Below are 24051 nucleotides of genomic sequence, written 5' to 3'. Positions count from 1 at the left end.
GGCCCGGACTCGTAGGCCTTCCAGAGTCAGCGGGGATGGATCAGTAAGAGTGCTCGGCAGATAGATCAGTAAGAGTGCTCAGCACGGCAGCCACTGATGTTTTTTTATTTTTTTTGTTCCATAGGACCGGCGCTCTGCAGACTAGGCCGAGGCCTCGCCTAAAACATCCTGTCCGCAGCTCGCCGCGATCCTGGGAAAAGGCCGCGAGTGGCATCCGGATCAAAGTGAGACGTCGCCACACACTTTTACAGAGGCTTTTTCCCCAATTTTTTTTTTAATGGGCAACCAATTTTCTTCTTTTAGTACCAGCAGTGCCATTTTGTTAAAACCGACCATAATTGGAGTTTTTGCCCATAGCAATCAAAACACTTAGGGCCAGATTCAGGTACAACTGCGGCGGTGCAACGTACCCCATTTACGTTACACCGCCGCAAGTTTTCAGTGTAAGTGCCTGATCCTCAAAGCACTTACCTGTAAACTTGCGGCGCTGTAACATAAACCCGTCCGGCGCAAGCCCGCCCAATTCAACTGGGGCATGTACCATTTAAATTAGGCGCGCTCCCGCGCCGGACGTTCTGCGCATGCTCCGTTCGCAATTTTCCCGACGTGCTTTGCGCAAAATTACGGCGGCCCGACGTGTTTGTGAATCGCGACGTGCGTAACGTACTTACGCCGAAAAAAATAAAAATCAAAATCGACGCGGGAACGACGGCCATACTTTAACATGGTGGAGTAATTTTACACCTTGTTAATAGCACACCTAACTTTGCGCCGACGTAACGAACGCGAAAACCTTCGTGGATCGCCGTAAACCCTCATTTGCATACCCGACGCTGGAATACGACGCAAACTCCCCCCAGCGGCGGCCAAAGTATTGCATCCTAAGATCCGACGGTGTAAGTCAATTACACCTGTCGGATCTTAGGGCTATCTATGAGGAACTGAATCAGTCGCATAGTTCCGACAAGAGATACGACGGTGTATCAGGAGATACGCCTTTGTATCTGTTCTGTGAATCTGGCCCTTAGATTTCAAGTAGAATGAAGATCGGATCTCATTTACTAATTTGGGGTCCTAGAGATTAGGTTAGGCCGGCCATAGATTAAGCGATTTTCCTGATGCATTCATGGCAGCACACACTGGGTTGCGACTCCGCCCCCACAACCTGACAGGATTGGTTAGCTATAAATTTGAAGGGGAGACGCCCCGCACCATTCTCTTTTTTTATCCTCACCCGACAGATTGGACGAACAAGCAAGAGGCATGCCTCTTACCGCAGATCAACCCAACAGGTTCAGCCTCTCCTGTTTGGAAGTCCCTCCTGTACAGTCTCTAAATGAGCTTTATGGTGGGAACCCCCGTTCTGGTGGTCTCAGGGGCTCTGGAATTATACTGGCATCTGTAGCAAGCTTTAAAGAAGCTTCAAATCTCGCAGTGGCCCCCACTTTCGCTCTGTCTTTCCTTCCAGTGCAGTGTGTGCTTCCACAAAGGTATTTGTATCATTACATTTGCCACCTAAGGTTAGTCCGTTTTGTACCTTTGTCTGCCTGTTGTTTTTTTCTCAGCTCTGCTGAGCCCTGTGGTTCCTCTGACACCCCATACTCTCGTGGTCACCGCCGCGTACCCCTCAGCGCTCTGCGCATGCACACTGCTCAGTGATGACGCCGCCTGTCTCCTCTGCCCTCTTCCAAATGGCGGCGCCGTTTAAAAAAAAAAAAAAAAAAAAGTCCTATCGCTCTGTAGTTCTGGCTGCAGTCCTGCTGCTCTGCTCTACTCAGAGTGAAGATTGCACCAGGTGTGTGCAGGCACGTCCCAGTTCAGCCTGGGCCAATTGATTACACAAAAAAAAGAAAAAAAGAAAGAAAAAAAAAAGGAACAAATAGGATTTAAGATATAATACATTTATATATTAATTTAAAACATATTATAGGAGAAAGTATATCCATAATTAAACAATTAATATAATCCAAAAAATAAAAAATAAAATAAGGATAGATATATGTATATAAAATTATTATATTTAATAAATAGAAATGTTGGGGGGGGGGACATATTGTAATGGTTTTCCCTTCTCTCTTTTTTCCCACCTTTCCGGGCTGTCTCTCTGCTATCCTCATGGGGGCCACTGCCCTCGCAGACCACCATCAGCTGACCAGGTATAGAGGCCGTCCAGAAGGTGGTAAGTAGAGAAGAGACAAAAAAGAGAGCCTGGCCACTGACGCTACAGTTTTGGTAGCCCTATCGGGTCAAGAGACGCAAGTTTGTGGCACAGAGGGAGATTCTAGCCATGCTTCCGGCAGAAGGCGCAACAAGTCACTCAAGGTTACCCTCTTGCTTTCTTCAATCAAGGCATAGCCGCTCGCGTCACAGCCACTCCCATCATAGTCGGTCCCACCGCAGACGATTACCTTCATCCCAGACGGAGCTATCTTACCCGCACCACAGCAAATGTTTGCCAAATATGCGGGGCGCCAGCCTTGCCAGGGGAATTGGCCTGCCGCTCGTGCTTCATTGAAGTAACCAAGGATTCGGAGGCCAGAGTAGATACTGAGCTCCTAGGAGAATCGCCACAGGGATCAATTGTGGGCGATCCTTCCCCAAGCACATCGCCCACCACCGGCTGTTACGCCAGGCTGCAAAAACCCTCTCTAAGAATGAGGAGTGTGAGCAGGCGTCGGACTGTCTCTTCTTTTAGTTGAACCATTTGCCCATTCAGTCGAGGAAGCGATCGGCTGGGAGGAGGTTATGGCAGAACCTCTGAAGGTTCAGAAATATTTCCCGGTGCTGAAAAGGGGGTCCTGAATCATTTCCCTTCATCAAAGAGCTGGAAAACCTCATAAAGGATGAGTGGGGGAGACCGCATAAGCGGCCCAGTATGAGCAACAAGTTTGCAGATTGTACCCCTTGCGGGAGTCTAAGATCAATTCTTTGATCAATGCAACTACGGTCGATTCATCTTTAATGCGACTCGCTAGAGACGTTTCTCTACCGATTGAAGATGCAGTTACCTTCCGGGACGTTCTTGATCGTAAAATCAATATAGAACTGAAGAAAGCCTGCTCCACGACAGGAGACGCTAGTAGGCCGGCTATCACCACGGCGGCAGTAGCTAAAACTATCGCTGCATGGGCAGCCAACGTTGAGAATTCCATTCTAGAAGGAGCCGACCAGGGGAAGATATTCTCCTCCCTGCAGGAAAATTAAGTTGGCTTACGGCTCCTGAGGGGGCGACTTCATGGCTGGGAAGAGCCTTATGGCTGAGACCCTGGATAGTGGAGGCAGCATCAAAATCAACTGGTGCAAAACTCCATATGGCGGCTCAAGTGTATTTGGCACAAAGATGGACTTGGCCATCTCCAAGGTTACAGGGGGAAAATCCGGGCTGATTCCCTCCGATAGGAGACCAGAGCCCCAGAAGGGCCCCGCTTACAGACGCGATCTTCCTGTCAAGTACAGGGATGTTAGATCCTACTGTCCCGGCAGGGAATTTAGGAGGGACTGGAAGACTCGACCCCCCTTCATGTAGGTACAGTAAGCCAAGGCTATCACAGCCGGGGAACAGCAGAAGTCCTTTTTGAGGGTCCGTCTGCCCACCCAGCTCAGGTGGGCACCAGACTCAAGAGATTCGCTCGGATATGGGCAACTCGTATAACAGATTCATGGACACTATCCTCTATCAAGACCGGTCACAATTGGAAATTCATGGGCACATTGCCAGGGAACACATTCCAGCCTACCAAGTACCTCCGCACCAGAAAGGGAGGGGGTTTTATTCCCCTTTAATTCTGGTACAAAAAAAAAAACAGGGGATCTATGTCCAGTCCTGGACCTAAAGAGGTTCAACAGACGATCAAAATAGAGGCCCTCAGATTGAAAAAGCCTTCAGTCCATTTTGTTGACAGTGGACGTGGGAGACTGGATGCTATCTCTAGATTTTTCGGACATTTACCTTCACGTCCCGATCATCCTGCCTTCCAGAGGTCCCTTCGGTTCTCAATCTATCAATCTCATTTCCAATTTTGGTGCCCCCCATTCGGCATCGCCTCAGCACCCAGAGCATTCAGCAAGTCAGGGTGTTCCTAGGGGCAGAATAATATACCAGGTTGTACCGGGTGCAACTCCCTCAAGAGAGGCTGAAGCCCTTACTCCAGAAGATACAGAATCTGCTATCATCCAGACGTCTACTGTCAGAGCCTGCCTCAGTACCCGGGGGTCCATGTCAGCATCCATACCTTTGATACAGTGGCCCCTGTGGCACATGCAAGTCTTACAGAACTCCTTTCTCAGGCAGTGGAATGGAACGTCAATACTCCAAACCATTCACATCCCGAACTGGGTAAAGCAATTAGTATGGTGGTGGAAACACCCGTCCAACCTCAGGGAGTCCATTCCAATAGTTTCCCCAAGTCCAGAAGTAGTAACATCGGACGCCAGCCAGGGGGGATGGGGTCCACACTATCTAGACCAAGTAGGCCAAGGACAGTGGCACTTTCGGGCTCAGGGCATAGTGTCAAATATTTTAGAGCTCAGAGCAGCCTTTCAGGCTCTCCAGGCCATTGCGCCTCTTCTAGAGGGGAAGAGTGTCCTGATCAGGATGGACAACAAGTAGTGGTTTCATGTATCCAGATACAGGGGGGCATCAGGAGTCGCACGCTTCAAGAGGAAGTTCGCCCATATTGGAAAGGGCACCTGTTAGATCTATGGGCAGTATACGTCCCGGCAACACAGAATTCGTTGGCCAACTACCTAAGCCGAGAGACACTTTCAAACAACGAATGGTCCCTAAACCAACAGGTATTCTCCATTCTTACGAAAACTTGTGGAATACCAGAAGTCGACCTAGCGGCCACGCCAAAGAACTCCAAGTGTCAGAGGTTCCTGTCCAGAGCCCACTTTCCATCAGCCGAAGGGACAAACTGCCTAGTTCTTCCATCGAGCTTCGAGCTGGGGTACATTTTTCTTCCAACTTCTCGGATTACAAGATTCCTGTCCCGACTTCGGAGGTCCTCAGCCACGGTTATTGTACTAATACCGTTCCGGCCGAGGAGGCCATGGTTTACGACCCTGCTACAACTAGGTACGTGGCCTCCAATACATCTTCCAGTAACCTGGGATCTCATACATTAGAGGCAATTCTTCAATCCAGCCCAGAGAAGCTGCATTTGCCAGCTTGGAAGTTGAGAGGGCTAGGTTAGGGGAACTAGGATACTCTCAGGAAGTAATATCAACCTTATTACAAGCTCTAAGGAGCTCCACTGATGTCACCTATACTAGGATCTGGGAGAGGTTCGTGTCGTCGCAGCAAAGAGATTGGAATCCCATCTCAAATTCTTGAATTTCTTCAGTCAGGGCCTAACAAGGGCCCGGGCTTGGGTACCCTGAAGGTGCAAGTATCCGCCCTTTCAGCCATGACGGGTACTAGATGGGCTCTTCATCATCCGGTCACTCTGTTCCTCAGGGCCTGCGTAAGATCAGACCACCTAGGAGGCCAGCCTTTCCAACAGGGGATCTCTGTGTAGTACTCGAGGCCCTGTCCAATCCACCCTTTTCTCTATTCAACTTAGTCTCACCGTGGAACCTAGCTCTGAAGATGGCTTCCCGTATTGCTATCACCTCAGCTAAGAGGGCGTCGGAGATACAAGCACTTATGGCTACGGAACCCCTATTTAGTGTTCTGCCCTGACAGAGTGGTTCTGAAGCCCTCAGACCATTTTTACCCAATGGTAACTTCCTCCTTTCATTATAACCAGGACATCGTCCTTCCGTCTTTTACGAATGAGAGGGGCGAGTCCCATGCCTAGGATGTCAAGTCTACCATCTCCAGTTAATTCACAGCTACATCTCAGGAAGACGGATTCTCTCTTAATTATCCTACACGGGAGCAGACGAGGTCAGCCAGCTACCTCCCGTACCATTACCTCTTGGTTGTTAGGGCTATCGGGGAGACCTATTCCATCCAGCAACTTACGACTCCTAAAGAGCATTAGGGCTCATTCGACAGGGGCAGTGGGCACTTCTTGGGCAGCATATTGCGGAACTTCACCGGAAACCATATGCAGAGCAGCAACTTGGTCTTCCCAACACATCTTCATTTCTCACTACAGAGTGGATTCTGCTCTTCTTGGTGCAGCGTCCCACTCAGGACATGTGGGATCTGCAAAAGTATTACTTCTTTGTCATTGCTATATTGCATGTCATTTTGCATTGTATACCTGTGGTATCACTGTTCATAGGCTGGTCAGGTGTGCTTCATACTTCCCACCACAAAATGGGGATAGCACCACTCTGGGATATCTATCCCAGCTCAGGCTTATCTGTGGTCAGTTGTTCAGTACAGGAAGCAGTGTGCAGAGGGAAAGCAGAATGTGAAGGTGAGAGAAGGTCAGTCCAGAGAAGGGACACATTTAAACTGCTAAAATCAAAGGATAAAAGCCATCAAACGGCAGCAAAGACCTTTGAGTATAAAGGTGAAGGATTTATTAGCCTCCGGCAACCTCACCCATGTCACTGGATTCAAAAGGGACCAGACACAAGTAAGCATTATACTGAACCACAGCCTGAGTCCAGGCCTACTAAAGCCTATTAGCAGTGGATCAGCAGAATTCCTGTATTTACCCAGAGACTGTATTCTAACTGGATGTTTGTACTGCAACCAAAACCAGACACAGTAAAAGTTGTGAGTTGTATTCTACCACTGTCTACCTCATTCTTCAACATTGCTACTACAACTGGTTGTACCACCATTAACGGTACTGGCGTCACGACAAATATCATCAAGGGACCCAGCCGCCACAAGCACTCTAAACACCCCTGTCATCACGGGCACCTCAACCACCATCTCGGCTGGCGTTTCCCTATCGCAGAGCGTGCCCCGGAGGATTTCGTGCTGTCTTCCCTTTTCACTGTGCGACCGGCCCAGGGAGGCTTTCTGCTAACCGTGAGTAAACCGATGAACTGTATTATTGCTGTCTCTCATCGGCCCACCGTGCACCTCACGTGTTCCCCTGCGATTCTGGCTCGTCGCACTGGCTACCGTCGACTTTGGCAGATCTGTTCTTAGAGACAATTCCTCAGCGCTATAGAGAATAAATATTACTGTTTTCTTGCACCCTCCCGACTGGCGAGTTATTTCCCAGTGTGTGCTGCCATGAATGCGTCAGGAAAACGGAAAATTGTATACTCACCTTTCCGTAATTTTCCTTTCCTGACGCATCTTCATGGCAGCACACAGATGCCCGCCCTGCTGTTTTATGATATATACAGAGAATGGTGCGGGGCGTCTCCCCTTCAAATTTATAGCTAACCAATCCTGTCAGGTTGTGGGGGCGGAGTCACAACCCAGTGTGTGCTGCCATGAAGATGCGTCAGGAAAGGAAAATTACGGAAAGGTGAGTATACAATTTTCCGTTTTCTTTCCTGCAATTACAGTTTGTAGGAAAGAAAATCGCTTGATTCCCCCATCAACACAGGCAGTTTTGATGGGGAATTTTCACCCGCGGAGCCATTGTGTTCTCTCGGTGGAGCGTCTGGGGAAGTCATCCCCACCGGGAGAACAGTGATTAGATGCTAGCAATTGCCATCAGGAAAAAAGATAAAAAAATAACTATTCGAATCGTGAATCAAGTTTTTTTTTTATAAATCGCTGATTTTTTGGGGGGGCCAAAATCGCCCAATCTCTAGAGGTCATCCCCTGCTTGCCGGCATGTTGGGCACACAGCAAAAGCTGTTTTTAATAATTAGATGCAGAATTTATAAATCAGTTTTTTTTTATACCGTATTTATCTTGCTATAACGCGCCCCGGTGTAGAGCACGCACCCCCAACCTAGAAGGAAAATCCCTGAAAAAAAAAGAAATACTTACAGTTTGGATGCCCCTCGTCGGTGTCTTGTCCGGCGGCCATCGCCGGCCTTGTCCGGTCCGGCGTTCTTCTGCGGCCATCGTGGTGTCCGATCCCCGCACTGTGTTTGAACCACTCCGCCGACATATACTGAGCGCAGTACATTCGGGTATAGTCGGGCAGGCTCAGCTCCTCTCGCGTAAAGAACACACAGGACGTGACCGCGAGCGGAGCCGAGCCTGCCTGAATATATCCGAGTGTACTGCACTCGGTATATGTCGGCGGAGTGGTTTAAACAGCGCAGGAAGTGGGTATCGGCGTATATCGCACACCCACGATTTTGCCCTGATTTCCAGGGCAAAAAAGTGTGCGGTATACGCTGATAAATACGGTATATTTTTTTCCTTTTTTTTTTTTATAATTGCTTTATTATATTCTATATTTTGAAAATCATGGCAAAAACGACGGTAAACTTTACCGCCAATGCGTGCGACGCCCCAGTGTGAAAGTACCCCAATACTAAAAAAATTAAAGAAACAAATTCCTAACTTTTTTAGCTGGATCCTAGATGCAAACTAATTTTGTCAAACTCTGGGTTAAAGGATCACTAAAGGAAAAAATGTTTTTTGATGAAATTACTGTTTACAGGGTATAGAGACATAAAAGTTAACGGATTCCTTTTAAAAATGATTAAAAAAAGATTAAATTCAATCATATAATGTGCCTGTAGTTTCACTTTAGTTTTTAAACTGGTTTCATGTTTATGTGAAGTAAAGAGACCCACAGAACAAAAACAAACAAATCCAGGGCAGTGTTTTGTTTTTAAAATGAATCTGATTGGTTCTGAGGAGTTTTAGACACACAGCTTGGACCACAGTGAAAAGCTGCCATGAGATGTTTCATAAGGAGCCAGACAAGCAGAAAGTGTGGAGATCACAGCAGAATTACAGCAACTTCAAAGCAAAAACGAACAATGAGGACATGAAACCAGTACTGCAGTAAGGTAAAGGAAGCCATTTAGCTAAAAAAAAAAAAATCCTTTAGTGATCCTTTAAGTGAATTATTACAATAGATGTCTAATCTGTTCTGTGAATATCAATAGCAGCAACTCTAGTACTGCTCAGTGTAGCTCAATTTAGAACCCTTAGCTCATGAACTTATGAAAGTTTAGGGCTGTAAACGACTAAAAAGCCTTTTTTCCCCCCATCTCCTATAACAATCTATAGAGCAGGGATATGCAATTAGCGGACCTCCAGCTGTTGCAGAACTACAAGTCCCATGAGGCATAGCAAGACTGACAGCCACAAGCATGACATCCATAGACCGAGGCATGATGGGACTTGTAGTTTTGCAACAGCTGGGGGTCTGCTAATTGCATATCCCTGCTATAGAGGGATGATAAATACAGTTAATCAGCATAATCGATTTAATTAATGATACATTTACTGTTAGCAAAGTTGGCCATGCAAGTCAATTTAACAAACATTTTCAGTGCATTTGATGGCTTGACAAATGCTATGCAAAAGTACTTTAAAACTTAATTTGATTTTAACAATCGATTGAACTAAACTGAATGGAAACCATATACAGGCATACCCCGCTTTAAGTACACTCACTTTACATACACTCACGGGTATGTCCTTACTCGCGAGTGTATGTAAAGTGCCTTACAAGTACTGTACAGACATTTTGCAGCCACAGTAGAAGGAGCTGAAGCTACGAGAGTATGGCCCGCCCTGTTCCGGGGTGCCCCTGACACCCCCACTACAGCCCCTGGGACCTCAACTACAGCTTCTGACACCCCCACTACAGCCCCTGAGACCTTAACTACAGTCCCTGACCCCCCACTACACCCTAGAAGTGAAAAAAGGTATTGTTTCACTTTAAGTACATTTTCGTTTTACATACATGCTCTGGTCCCATTGTGTACTTAAAAGTGGGGTATGCCTGTACATGGTAAGAAGTTAGTTAGTTCAAGAAAAAAAAATGTTTATTAATTTGGCCCACTAATGATTAGAACATTGAAGTAATGTTTTCAAATTGAAAACAAATTGGGACATAATTCTACTAGTGTATAGTCCATTTTAGTCCAGACACAAAGACAAGAAACATTTTTAAAGTTATTTTTGAATATAAAAATAGGCAACAGTGTGAAATACTACATAAAACTATTACATAAAATTAGGGAAAGGTATTAAATGCTACACTCCAAGTCTGTCTTGAATGTAGCCGATAACATACAAAGCCTTATAAAAAGAGAGTGTATTTGACAGGAAACATCCTCTAAAATACACACTAAGAATTCTTACCTTCTCTTTTAACTGGAGCAGAGCAGTAAACGTTCCAAAGGCAAAATAGAGTATAAAAAAATAAAAAATAAAAAAAAATGAAGATACATTAATACAGGATAAACAAGACAAAGGCAGCTAACCAAATCACAAGATAACTCCAAGATTGTAAAGTGTATATGTTTATTACATTCAAACACAAAACGCAAGCAGAATCATGATTTTTAAGTCTTGCATTATACAATACAATATAGTTGATTTAATTTCTTACAAATTACTTGTGTTTGTATGTAATAAACCAGCATTATGAAAATCGGAATGCAACAGATATAGAAATGTTTGGCTCCATAACCATGAAAGAGAAGACTTACCTTTTATTGACCCCAAACAAAAATAATTAATTATGGAAAGTGGTAGAATGGAGAATGGGTTCTGCTGGTGAATTACATACTCTTAGTTCCGATCACTTAAATGCACAGATGCACAATCGGTTTTTGAATTACTCATCTGGTGCCCATTTTGCCAAAACACAGATCTCACATGGATAGCCTCATGTTGTCAAAGCTCATTTTTTAATGGTTCTGAAAATCTAAAGCTACAAAAAAAATTCTTATTCAGGCCCACAGACAAAATAGAGAAATTCATGGAAAGGAGAAGGATTAAAGCTCACCATTAATATGTATAATGCCGCGTACACACCATCGTTTTCTGCGATGGAAAAAAACGTCATTTTCAAAAACGTCAATTTAATTGACCGTGTGTGGGCAAAAACGTCGTTTTATGTCTTCTAAAAAACGACAGAAAAAAATTGAAGCATGCTTCAATTTTATGTGTCGTTTTTGGCCGACGTCGTTTTCTGTGTTCTAAACATTGACCGTGTGTACGTAAAAACGTTGATTTAAGCCCGCGCATGCTCAGAAGCAAGTTAGGAGACGGCAGCGCTCATTCATGTAAAACGACTGTTCAGAATGGAATCAGCACATTCGTTAAGGTGTTTTTCAGCTTATAGACAAGAAAACGAAATTTAAAGCACAGTCACTGAAAATCACGAATCGTATCTCACCAAACTTTTACTAACACGCAGCAACACGATATCAGCAAAAGAGGCCGTCTTCCGCATGGAAACGACCCTTTATAGTGACGTCGTGCGTGATTGACGGAACTGCGCTGTGCTAGAGCGTTGTGAAAAAGCGATGGTGTGTATGCTACGTCGTTGTTCAAATTGAAGTTTGAAAAATGACGTTTTTTTAAAGCACATAAAGCGTCGCATTTTTCCATCGCAGAAAACGATGGTGTGTACGCGGCATAAGACTTTATAGGGTGTACCACTGAATTATAGAAATAACTTGATTGCCCCATTCGAATGAAGAAAAATCTCCTTCTGGCTTTTGTATTCCGATAGCTGCCACCCGCAGCCTGAACAGTAACTGCATCTAATTGGATACAGCTACTGTTCACAGGAGAATTTGCTACAGTGCCACAAATAGCCTGGATTTTGCCCAATTAAGCAAGAATCAGCCACAATTTGGTGTGTATTGCTAGCTTGTGAATTAAAATGCCTATTGCTCAGAAGTATGTTGAAACACTGGACTCACTTTATATTTTGCCCCACATTTAGTGTCAGTTTTCCAGGTTCTTAGCCCACACAGTTCTGCAGGGGGAAGGCCTGTGGTTACTCTGTGACCTGGCAAAGTTGGACACAATGGTGCAGGGGTCCCACCCAAGTGCAACCCAAGAGACCGAAGAACTCAAGCTTTAGCCAAGCTAAGAAATGCTTGTTTTTAATTTTAGCCGACAGATTTGTTAATTTTGATAGATCTTTTCCTAAATGTAAAAAAGTCTCATTATAATTGAATGTATATTCAATGGACTATTATTCTTTTACTAAGCCTATTCACATAACTGATTTTCTAGTCTGGACTTACAACAGTAAACATTTGTCAGATCTTAGTCACATATTGCCATGTTATTGCAGGGGTAACTGTATATAATAACTGAACGTTTTATTTAGCTTCGCTCATATTTGATAGATGTGATTACATGCGGCGTACATCCACAAAATCATGAGTTTCCAAGTTTAGACACATGGATGTTTTATCTTTCAAAAGCACCAAACATCACATATTTATAGTGCATTTTCAAGATGCAGACAGGGCCGGACTGGCCTACCGGGATAGCGGGAAAATTCCCAGTAGGCCGCCTGCTGTCTGTCAAAAACCAACCAGTTTAGCTGCCTGTGTGGCCGGGCCACGGCGGCGGCCGCCATGACATCGCGGCCGCACTTTTCAATTAGCCCTCTCCAGTGACTGGTTGGTAATGTCCTCTCACCTCACTCACATGATGTGACATAATCAGTGTATGTTTTTAAAAGCAGCGGCGGCCGGCCGCCGGCGATTTGCGGCCGCCATGCTCGCCGCTGCTCTTTCGCGGCTGTGTGGACTGTCTTTGCCCTTGGAGTTGGAGCGATCGTGTCACGTGGTCTGAGGGAGGGGAGGAGCCGAGCAGGAGAAGAAACGAAGGTCAGAAGTTCTTCCTTCTTCCTGTGCGGCACCAGCACCGCCCAGTGCAGAGTCACGTGACTCATGTGTCTGTCTTCAGCCGCAGAGGAGAAGAAGATAACACGTGGGTCGGCCACCCTTGGAGCACAAGGTGAGGAAAAAAAGATTAGAAATCCTGCTGTATCTCTCTTGACTCTCTCACCATATAACGGTGCACCCCCCGGGCCCCCCTCCTCTCTCTGCCAGTGCCACCTACCTACCTTTGTTGCCCCTGGAAAATCTAAATTGTCTGAACAGTCTGTCTAATAATCTCAGAGAGGGGAGGGGGGGTGGTTGACCATGGAATGGTGAAAGAGATTATACAGTCCAGATTACAATTTGCAGGGGCAGCAAAGGTGACAGAGAGAGAGGGGGGTTGCACCCCCCTTTCTCTGTCACCTTTTCTGTCCCTGAAAATTGTAATCTGGACTGTATAATGTCTCTCTACCCAGTCCCCTGTCACCCAGCCCCCTGTCACCCAGTCCCCTGTCACCCAGCCCCCTGTCACCCAGCCCTCTGTCACCCAGCCCCCTGTCACCCAGTCCCCTGATGTCACCCAGTCCCCTGATGTCACCTAGTCCCCTGATGTCACCCAGTCCCCTGATGTCACCCAGCCCTCTGTCACCCAGTCCCCTGCTGTTACCCAGTCACCTGCTGTCACCCAGTCCCCTGCTGTCACCCAGTCCCCTGCTGTCACCCAGTCCCCTGCTGTCACCCAGTCCCCTGCTGTCACCCAGTCCCCTGTCCCCGAGTCCCCTGTTACCCAGTACCCTTCTGTCACATAGTCCTCTGTCACACAGTCCTCTGTCACACAGTCCCCTGCTGTCACACAGTCCCCTGTTACACAGTCCCCTGCTGTCACACAGTCCCCTGCTGTCACACAGTCCCCTGTTACCCAGTCCCCTGCTGTCACACAGTCACCTGCTGTCACCCAGTCCCCCGGTGTCACCCAGTCCCCTGGTGTCACCCAGTCCCGTTACCCAGTCCTCTGTCACCCAGTCGCCCAGTCCTCTGTAACCCAGTCCCCTGCTGTCGCCCAGTCCTCTGCTGTCAGCCAGTCCCCCTGCTGTCGCCCAGTCCCCCTGCTGTCTCCCAGTCCAAGTGACAAGTGACACGCTGAATCTGGTGACGGGATGGGTGGCAAGTGACACTAAATCTGGTGGCAAGTGACATGCTGAATCTGGTGACAAGTGGCAAGTGACATTTCCAAGTGTCTCCGATGCTCTCCGGCGCCCCCCACCTCTGGCAACATGCGGTATTGCATGCAATTGAAGTCAATGCGGAACAAAATTATTTTCGTTTCCATTAACTTCAATGGGGAAACTCACTTTGATATGTGAGCACTTTGGATTACGAGCATTCTCCTGGAACGGATTATGCTTGTAATCCGAGGTTCCACTGTGTAATATATATATATATATATATATATATATATATATATATATATATATATATCTCCCTAGCCCTATGTGCTTTCATATCTGTCTTATCTTTATATAATACGCTCTTTAAATGTTTATTTAAAATATATGGTTTTCTCTTTTATGAACAAAAAAATAATGACGTTATGATGTTGGGCTGGTATAATAATGCTATGGGGCTGGTATGAAATGTTTTCCAGGGCTGGTTTTTACTCCCAGTCCAGCCCTGGATGCAGATACATGAACAGGGTGTAATTATCTAAAGACAGGTAGAAAACAGGTATTGTTGAAGAGCCTTGAGCATTGAAACAAAAGGGTATAAATAAATGGAGTACCTCTGCTTGGCAAATGAGAACAAATGAGAACTATTAGTTTCCAGTCAAAAAAAAAAAAAAGTGGTCAAATAGCCTACATCTCAAAAATATTCCCAACTACAGTAGGACTGCATGACCTTTAATTCCATCAGCTACAGAATGTTTATATTCATGCAAAATACTGTACATGTAAGCGTACCTGGCACAACACAGAGTGTGAATATGTATTTTGTCAGGTTACTTAATGGTTCGTTAAAGCATAGGTAAACCTAGAATCAAGTTAATATATTGCAGCTTATTGGACCTTTGACTTGGTGGCTGCATTAGTTGCTTATTTTTCAGGTTAAAAACATTTTCAGCAAACACAAAAAATACCTGCTGATCCTGCTAAAGAGCAGTGTCCTTGTCACTTCCTGTAAGCAGAAAAGTCCAGCTTGGATGACAACTAATTCCCCGTACACACCATCACTTTATGTGATAAAAAAAAAACGACATTTTCTGTGAAGTAAAAAATGTTTTTGAAACTTCAATTTTCAAAGACAAAGTTGCCTACACACCATCGTTTTTCTCACAATGTTCTAGCAAAGCGAGGTTACGTTCTCACCACTTTTTCCATTGAAGCTTGCTTCATAAGTAGCTTCTGGGCATGCGCGGGTGAAAAAACGTCGTTTTAAACGACGTTTTTTACTACACACGGTCAATTTCTGTGAAGTAAAAGTTGACGTTTTTAAAAACGACACATAAAATTGAAGCATGCTTCAATTTTTTTTTGTCGTTTTTTAGAAGACATAAAACAACGTTTTCCCCCACACACGGTCAATTAAAGTGACGTTTTTAAAAACGTAATTTTTTTTCATCACATAAAGTGATGGTGTGTACGGGGCATTAGGCTCCCTTCCATAGACACAATTGAGAAATGAGTGCAGATGCAAAAGGCCAGAAAGTGTGTTATTTGAAAAATACCAGGTGAAAATAAAAAAAGGGGGAAAAGGCCCGCACTCCCATCTAAGGACTGAAATATATTATATTATTGTTTTTAGGTTTGCATATGCTTTAATTCAACAGACAAAAACAGCTTCTTCTTGTATGTCATTGTTAAAAGATAAATCAATAGTACAGAAAACAAAAAATATAAGCTCCATAGTGATGGTGTATCCAGTCACACAAGTACTAATGTCTGCTCATCATCTGATATGGTGTGACTTTTTTTTAAGTGATATTAATCCCCATTAAACCACTGATGGTGATTTTGGAGATATTAAACTGAAAAAATTATATAGATAAAATATATTCGCATCGATCGTCTGCGTGGTGTAATAAAATGAAGACTATGTAACAAATTCATTATGCTTTCTTGCCAGTGTTATTTGCCATAACCATCCTTATTAAAGCAATAAAACTTTTTCCGCATTATTGGGTGAAGTATTGATTATTATAGCTTCGGGAACTGAGCCACATGAGTTTTTTTCTTTATTCAAAATTCTCTCCAAAATCCGTCCACCACAGGACCCCAAGCAGTGTTGGTGCTAACCGGAGACGCTTTGATCGATGCATCCTTCACACACTATACATACATGCACTGTGGTCGGTGAAGTCATTTTTTCGACTGCTCTTGACATGCTGCTTAACAGCTGAAAATTGGAACACAACGGATAAAAACTTTCTAGATTCTCTTCTTACGCAGTTTATTTGGGAGGATAAAAGCAGATCCTATCTAGATCTTTACTGTCGATTTGTAGGTCTTTCATGGCCGGGAAAAGCCCAGATTAACTTTTTAACCAAGTTGTGATGATCATTCCCCCTTCTGTGTCCTCTTAGTTGGTTTGCCACAAAGTATGTGCAAGGGACACAAGATAATGGCAATAGTAGCAAGTCTGAAGTGCCAAACATGCTAACAAAATGGGTGATAATTTAATGCAATAATGAAGGTTGTCAAAATGTGTCTCACCACACCAAAATGCTAAAATTCATCTTGGGTGGATTTGCTTGAGGCAATTTGGCATATAAAAACAAAACAAAAAAACAAACACACACAGACTAAGTGGACAGAGTTAATAGTCGATATAGCAAACTACCTTCTAGCACAGCATGGGAAAAGCATAAAATCACAAACTTTGCTTACAGTTGGTGGAGAAACTGTCTAGAGAAGGTATAAAAAACAAAAAAACATAAAAAACACACAAACAGCACTTTTTATTGTTATTAATTGACCCAGTAGGTGCAGTTCTGAACAATTTCCCTATGACAGTTGGCAAATGTTTAAGCTGGTCATCCATGGGTCCTTTTTTTTGCAATCAGACAGTGGCTTTAGAAAAATTAACAAATTCTCAGAGCCAAGTGCCATTGTATACTGACAGCGGGGACTCTTAATCGATCTGATTACACAAAAAATTTCCAACAAGCCCATTCCCTGCTGTACTGACCAAATTTTGACCCATCTATGGCTAGCTTTAGTCATTTAACACAAAGTATATTTTATGTAAAGAGATGCATGAGCATAGGTAAATTCAAACACTGCAATATTGGAGAGACGACTGGTCTTTTTATGAACAGTAGTTGTCACTTCTGGCTAAGTCTAGCTTAATCTACAAAAGCACAGTAAAAATATGTATGGATATAACATATCAGCAATAGCGTCTCTAGGGCTAGGCACAAGCGAGTTAATTTATAAATCTTCAGTTGCAGGACTGTCATTGCTGACCCAGATACAACTATCAAGAAACATTACCAAATCATAACATTCCAGTTACACAAACAACAACCACACTAAATTTCAAAATAAAATCTACCCATCACGATTATGGAAGATGCGCACACATACATACATACATACATACATACATATATATATACCCACACATTCTAGGGTCAATTTGGACAGGAGCCAATTAACCTACCAGCATGCCTTTGGATTGTGGAAGGAAAGCAGAGCATCTGGAGTAAACCCATGCAAACCTTAAAAACTCCATGAATATAGTGTCCTGGGATTTAAACTGGGGAATCTAGTGCTTCAGTACAATCTATAGGGCATTATAAAATATGGCATTCTTCACTTAGTCCTTGCCCGATTCATTAAAAAAAAAAAAAAAAAGGTACTAGTGCACCCACAAGATTTATCTATGTGTAAAAATTACCCTAGAAAAATCACAGTATCAAACATCAAATAGCAACCCTCCACCTGTTAAAATGGTATGTTACTTAAAACTCTATACCAGGACACCTCCACATTGTTAAATAAGTCATGCATGCTGTATGTAAATAAAGCTTGATAAGGAGACTGTCTAGATAACATCTGCCCTACTTAACGGGGACATAATTAACGGATAGCCATCACCCAAATCCTGGATTAGTACCGATTCCAAAGAGTCTCCAAATGTGGCATTAGCAAATAACTGTCAGTATAAAGCACCTTGCAACAACTCATGCTCAAAATATGCCTAAAGAATGCCTGAAGCAAATGAGGGGCTGTGGGTTAGTACCCCAGTGCTACAAGGCCACAGTGCCAAACCACTATAAGAACCTCTAACTGAATCGATTAGGACAAAAACTTGGATGTTGGCATGCCAAAAGCAGGCCATACACTGATTAAAATGATCCCATTTCAGCAGGGACTGGAAGAAGTTCAATCAATGTGTGACCATCACTGTTCCACAGAAGTTGATCATTTGATTGACTTCTGTTAAAGGGAAGTTCTTTTTTTGTTTTTAGAGAGAGATCAGCAGTTACAGCTGTTGATCAGTTTGTTCCAACAGAGATGGTCCCCCACTGTCAGAATACAATATCCTAGTGCGATCGAAAAAAAATAAATAAAAAAAAAATGAACCATTTATGGCCAACTTGACTTGGCTTTTAAATGCCAAGACCAGGGTCTGTCATCTTAGTCCTAGCTTAACTGAATATCAAGTCAATGACTGCATTTGTGCAAGCAGTATGCAGGCATTTTCTGGAGGTAACCAAGCTGTGATCCCAGGCTATGAATGGAAGCCCCAGAACTTGCACTTTTAAAAATCAAGCCAATAATGCCTGCACACCTATTTTTATAGACATAGCTTCCCTTTAAGCTCTGTTGTACACTGTAAAAAGTCTGCCATTAACAATAAGCAGCTAACCGACCTCTCAGAAGAGCCCCTTTTCTGCTAAGATGCACAGGATAGGAGACCAGTCAACAGGAAGTAGATAGTGGTGACCATCTCTCTTCTTCCAGCGCCCACATTCCTTGATTGCAGCATTACTGCATTAGAACAGTTTGCATCCTGCTGCAATTTCATTCTGTGTATAACTAACTCTGATGATTGGAAGCACTTATGCTGCTGGTAGAACCATGGCCTATGCTCAAAGAGTCGTTCTACCTCTTGCATCTCAGATTCAAACTTTATTTATTTTAATACAAAAGTCATAGTTCTTGTGAAAGTACACAGCAAATGGCATGCAGATACACAGTATGCATCGGCATCAGTGGCGGCCCGTCCATAGGGGGCGCCTGGGCGCCGCCCCCCCCCCACCCCAAAGCCATTAACAAAAGAAAATGAAAAAAAAAATGAAAAAAAAATGAAAAAATTTTTTTTTTTTGGCCCTTTAAGAAAAAAAAGGTCCTTTAAAGTGTTCGGGGCGGGCTCTGGGCGCCGGGAACAGTGAAATATTAAGGCATAGGCATCATTGAAACGTCCTGCCAATGCTGCAGCAAGACGTTTCATTTGCAAGTTTTTTTTTAAGCTCAGTGGCGCTGTGCAGGACGCCACTCCAGCCAATCACATTGGTCCTGTGTCTCTCCAGCCCCTCACATTGGTTCCTTCTGCACTGCTAGGAAATGAGCAGTGCTTTTCCCGGGCGGGCGGCTGTGTCACTTTCAGTTTCAGTTCTCTGGCTCCAGGACATGGAGGTAAGTGAAATATTCTTGTTAAAACCCTTTATTTATTCTTTTAACCCAGTGTCTGTCCAGTGTCCACTCCTTCCACATAGAGCAGCACCTTGCTGGATGTATTGTCAGCTTGTGATCGAGTGTGGAGAGTGGAGGGGGGGGGCCATGCTTCACCCGATCTGTCTCTTATATCTGTCTCTCTCTGTCCCTCTGTCCCTCTGTCTCTCTCTCTCTCTCTCTCTCTCTCTCTCTCTCTCTGTCCCTCTGTCTCTATCTGTATATCTATCTATCTATCTATCTATCTATCTATCTATCTATCTATCTATCTATCTATCTGTCTGATTATCTATCTATCTGTCTGATTATCTATCTATCTATCTATCTATCTATCTATCTATCTATCTATCTATCTATCTATCTAATTATATGTCTATCTATCTATCTATCTATCTATCTATCTATCTATCTATCTATCTATCTATCTATCTATCTCTATATCTATCTATCTCTATATCTATCTATCTATCTATCTATCTATCTATCTATCTATCTATCTATCTATCTGTCTAATTATCTATCTATCTGTCTGACTATATATATATCTATCTATATCTATCTATCTAATTATCTGTCTGATTATCTATCTATCTATCTATCTAATTATCTGTCTGATTATCTATCTATCTATCTAATTATATGTCTGATTATCTATCTATCTATCTATCTATCTATCTATCTATCTCTATCTAATTATCTGTCTGATTATCTATCTATCTATCTATCTATCTATCTATCTATCTATCTATCTATCTATCTCTATCTAATTATCTGCCTGATTATCTATCTATCTATCTATCTATCTATCTATCTAATTATATGTCTATATATCTATCTATCTATCTAATTATCTGTCTGATTATCTATCTATCTAATTATCTGTCTGATTATCTATCTATCTATCTATCTATCTATCTATCTATTTATCTAATTATCGGTCTGATTATCTATCTATCTATCTATCTACCTGATTATCTGTCTGATTATCTATCTATCTATCTATCTATCTATCTATCTATCTATCTATCTATCTAATTATCTGTCTGATTATCTATCTATCTATCTCTATCTAATTATATGTCTGATTATCTATCTATTTATCTATCTATCTATCTATCTATCTAATTATCTATCTATCTGTCTAATTATCTATCTATCTAATTATCTGTCTGACTATCTATCTATCTATCTTATTATCTGTCAGATAGATAGATAGATAGTCAGACAGACAGATAATTAGATAGATAGATAGATAATCAGATATATAGATTGAATATCTATCTATCTGTCTGACTATCTATCTTTCTATCTATCTATCTATCTATCTATCTATCTATCTATCTATCTATCTATCTATCTATCTATCTATCTATCTATCTATCTATCTATCTATCTAATTATCTGTCACATAGATAGATAGATAGATAGATAGTCAGACAGATGATTAGATAGATAGATAATCAGATAGATTGAATATCTATCTATCTAATTATCTGTCTGATTATATATATATCTATCTAATTATCTATCTATCTAATTATCTATCTATCTGATTATCTATCTATCTATCTATCTATCTATCTATCTATCTATCTATCTATCTATCTGATTATCTATCTATCTAATTATCTATATATCTATCTAATTATCTATCTATCTATCTGATTATCTATCTATCTATCTGATTATCTATCTATCTATCTATCTATCTATCTATCTATCTATCTATCTATCTATCTATCTATCTATCTATCTATCTGTCCTATCCAATCTATCCCTCTGTCTAAATGCAGGTCACATTGTCTGTGAGTGACATTGGGGGGGGGGGGGGGGGGGGGGTTTGGTTGGGGTTTTGTTTGCGCCCCCTCAAAAAAATGGAGCACCAGCCGCCACTGATCGGCATGATTAAACAATTTGTCACACAAACATAAGCAGACCGGTCTTTGATAGGTGGGAAGAACTTTTTGCTCATCCTAAATATATCAAAGACCTACTGTAGGGATAAAGCACCAAAACCTGCTCTGGAACCCAGCCATGACAGTGACAGAATGACACAAACATGCACATTGTTTACTACCTTTTTTGGACTTTCCTTTTTTAGGAGGTGAGAAAGGTCCCACTTTTTTTGCTTCTGTAGGAGAATGCCAGTGGCATAAAAAAAATTTACATTTATATGGGACTTTAGGAATTCTGAGGGAAGCTTAGTTTTGGGATCAAAGTTTTGGGATCATGGGATCAAAATGGTTAGATTTTACAGTATGCGAGACCGTTAATGTACAGAATGGTTCAGGGAGGTAGGGAAAACTATTAACACCAATATAACTGAGTGGTCACCAATCAGCTGCCAAAAAGAGACATGTGGCTCTCCACTAGATTCGTTGTCATTTCTAGCATTCTCCGAGCAGGTGCTCAGTACTTGCCAAGTCTAAATACTTGCCACTTGACAGAGTAGATACAAATTTAGCCTAAAACTACATCTAAAAAGGAGACATTTTGGTTGTAGAGATTAGCGTTCACTAAATCTTATCACCACTAATTTCCCTAATTGGTGTGGCTCACCATCTCTTATATTTGAGTGTGGCTCATAAGCAGGCAGATTGGGGACCACAGCTATGTGTGATATAATTGATTATTTACAACATACTGTAAATGGAGGGATGATCAGGAATTCATGATTGAAAGTGTCAGCGAGAGAGACTGCTTTGATGCACTAGAAAGAACAAAGTGAATCTGGTTGGCTTGTTGGACAAAATCAGTAGTAATGGATCTTCCAATCATGAAGCCCTTTGTCTTCTGTTGCTATGCCAGCTCCGGGGTTAGAACAAAAAAATTCTAGTACGAACACAAAAGGATTCCGGGTAAGGACAGGTAATGTTGGTAACTGAACAATGAGAACATGTAAAACGTGATCTGGACATGTGTCAAATGCATCAATGTCAGTTTTTAAAGTGAACATACAGCAGCCATGACGGTGTAGCATTATTTTAGGTAAATGGACAACATTCTAGTTTTTTTTTTTAAATCATGCACTAATACTCAAGTGAAAGCACGTTACCTGTGATGCCAGCAGTGGTCTAGTGTCCTCCACATCGATGACTACATCACGGGGAGAGGCAGAAGACAAGATTGCAACTGAAAGAGAAAAGATATGACTTTATCTGCAAAGGACAAGTGTTGTAACCTATTACAAACACCAATTATCTTTCATTAGTCACAGACTGCCAATAGTGGATAACCGACTGGTGACATGATGGCTAGCCTATGCATTGCATTATATCCAATGATGAAGCGCTTCCTAAGCATTAAGAAACAAAACAAATACGTTAGCGCAACTTATTTGTTTTGTTTCTGATTGTATATTGTGTGTATATCACAATTTTTGTTGCAGCTTATTTATTTTCTGTTTTATTTAGTTAGTTAGCGCAGTATCACAATTTCTCTTGTCTAGCTTCCTAAGCATTGTAACCTGGCAAACTCAGATACCTGACTGGCGTATAAATTGTTGCACTTTGTTGATCTTCAAATCTTTTTATTTAAACAGCACTTCCCAGTTAGCCAAAAATTAATCATCATATGCAAAGAGTCTTTTCGACAGCACCACAGGCCCCTTGGCATATTCAAAAAATAAAAAGCAAATCTTATCCAAACGTTAAGTGCAGAATAATCAAACTTCCAGAGAGCAGCTTGAACAAAAATTACTACTTCTAGGCAGAAAAAGCCCTTGTATAAAAATTCCCTTTGCCACCCTTTAGTTTTTGTAAACTGCAAATTAAATCTCTTGCCCATTGCAGCCATGTCCACGTCATTGTCTTACATAAAAGAATCTTAAAAAGGTGACTGGTTGATTCCATTCCGACTGAAAAACCATTGTGTGCCTGAGAGCACTCAGCAACTTGTCCCAAGAAACCTCTACCTGAAGGATCCCTGGGGGGGGGGGGGAAATAAAATGGTATGATGGATTTCCTTGGCCTATCACTATTGTTTTCCTCTGAGATAATCCAGTGGCAGGTAAGTCAAGCATATTTATTCAGTGGCATAAAATATGCATGGATGGATGATCTATAATTGGGACCGACCTTCGGGCATCCCACTTGTGCCAAGACAGCCAAACACCATCTAAGCCAACTTTCTAACAACCAAAGTAAAAAGAACTGAAATATCCAAATTCTGGAAAAATACAACTTTGAGTGCATTCTCACATTCCTAACATGCCAAATTTTTCCCAAGATTCCACATTTCTGCACCCACACTATTTACCGTTATAGGCGCCAGTGACTTTTACTGCTCTTTTATACTGCTGAAACTATACACTAATCTGCCATGAGCACTTCCCAAAATTGTCATGGTGAAACGACATAAATATTTAAGAAATGCAGAAAAATTTGCTTTAAAAATCGACAGCCTTTAACATACTGGAAAACAACAAACATCTCTATTTTTATGACAAACAGGAAAGAGTCATAAAAGCAAACATTCTGTTAAAATTGGTTTACTATTCAAGGAAGAGAGACAAGAAAACTGTGTGAAGATGAATGACCGTACACATGACGCCTTGTACACACGACCATTTTTCTCGGCAGGAAAAAAAAATGAAATTTTTCCCGACGTGATTCCTCTACAGCCCGACTTGCATACACACGTTCATGCAAAAAAAAACGTCCGACCAAAGCGTGGTGACGTACGACAGGACTATAAAAGGGGAAGTTCCTTTCAAATGGCGCCACCCTTTGGGCTGCAT

The 24051-nt window shown here is 42.5% G+C and overlaps 1 protein-coding gene across 2 annotated transcripts in view; it reads right to left on the bottom strand.

Annotated features, from left to right (window-relative positions):
- Positions 1-24051, bottom strand: part of MYOF (myoferlin) — a 517119-nt gene that overhangs the window by 79983 nt on the left and 413085 nt on the right. For both annotated transcript variants that reach the window (XM_040361780.1, XM_040361785.1), the window contains 2 exons: positions 22369-22445; positions 10148-10159 (listed from right to left, as the gene is read on the bottom strand). In XM_040361780.1, coding sequence (XP_040217714.1) covers positions 10148-10159; positions 22369-22445 — 89 coding nt within the window. The remainder of the gene's footprint in view (positions 1-10147; positions 10160-22368; positions 22446-24051) is intronic.

Source organism: Rana temporaria, chromosome 8 (assembly GCF_905171775.1).
Source record: "Rana temporaria chromosome 8, aRanTem1.1, whole genome shotgun sequence".
NCBI lineage: Eukaryota > Metazoa > Chordata > Amphibia > Anura > Ranidae > Rana > Rana temporaria.
This window is presented reverse-complemented; position numbering and strand designations above follow the sequence as displayed.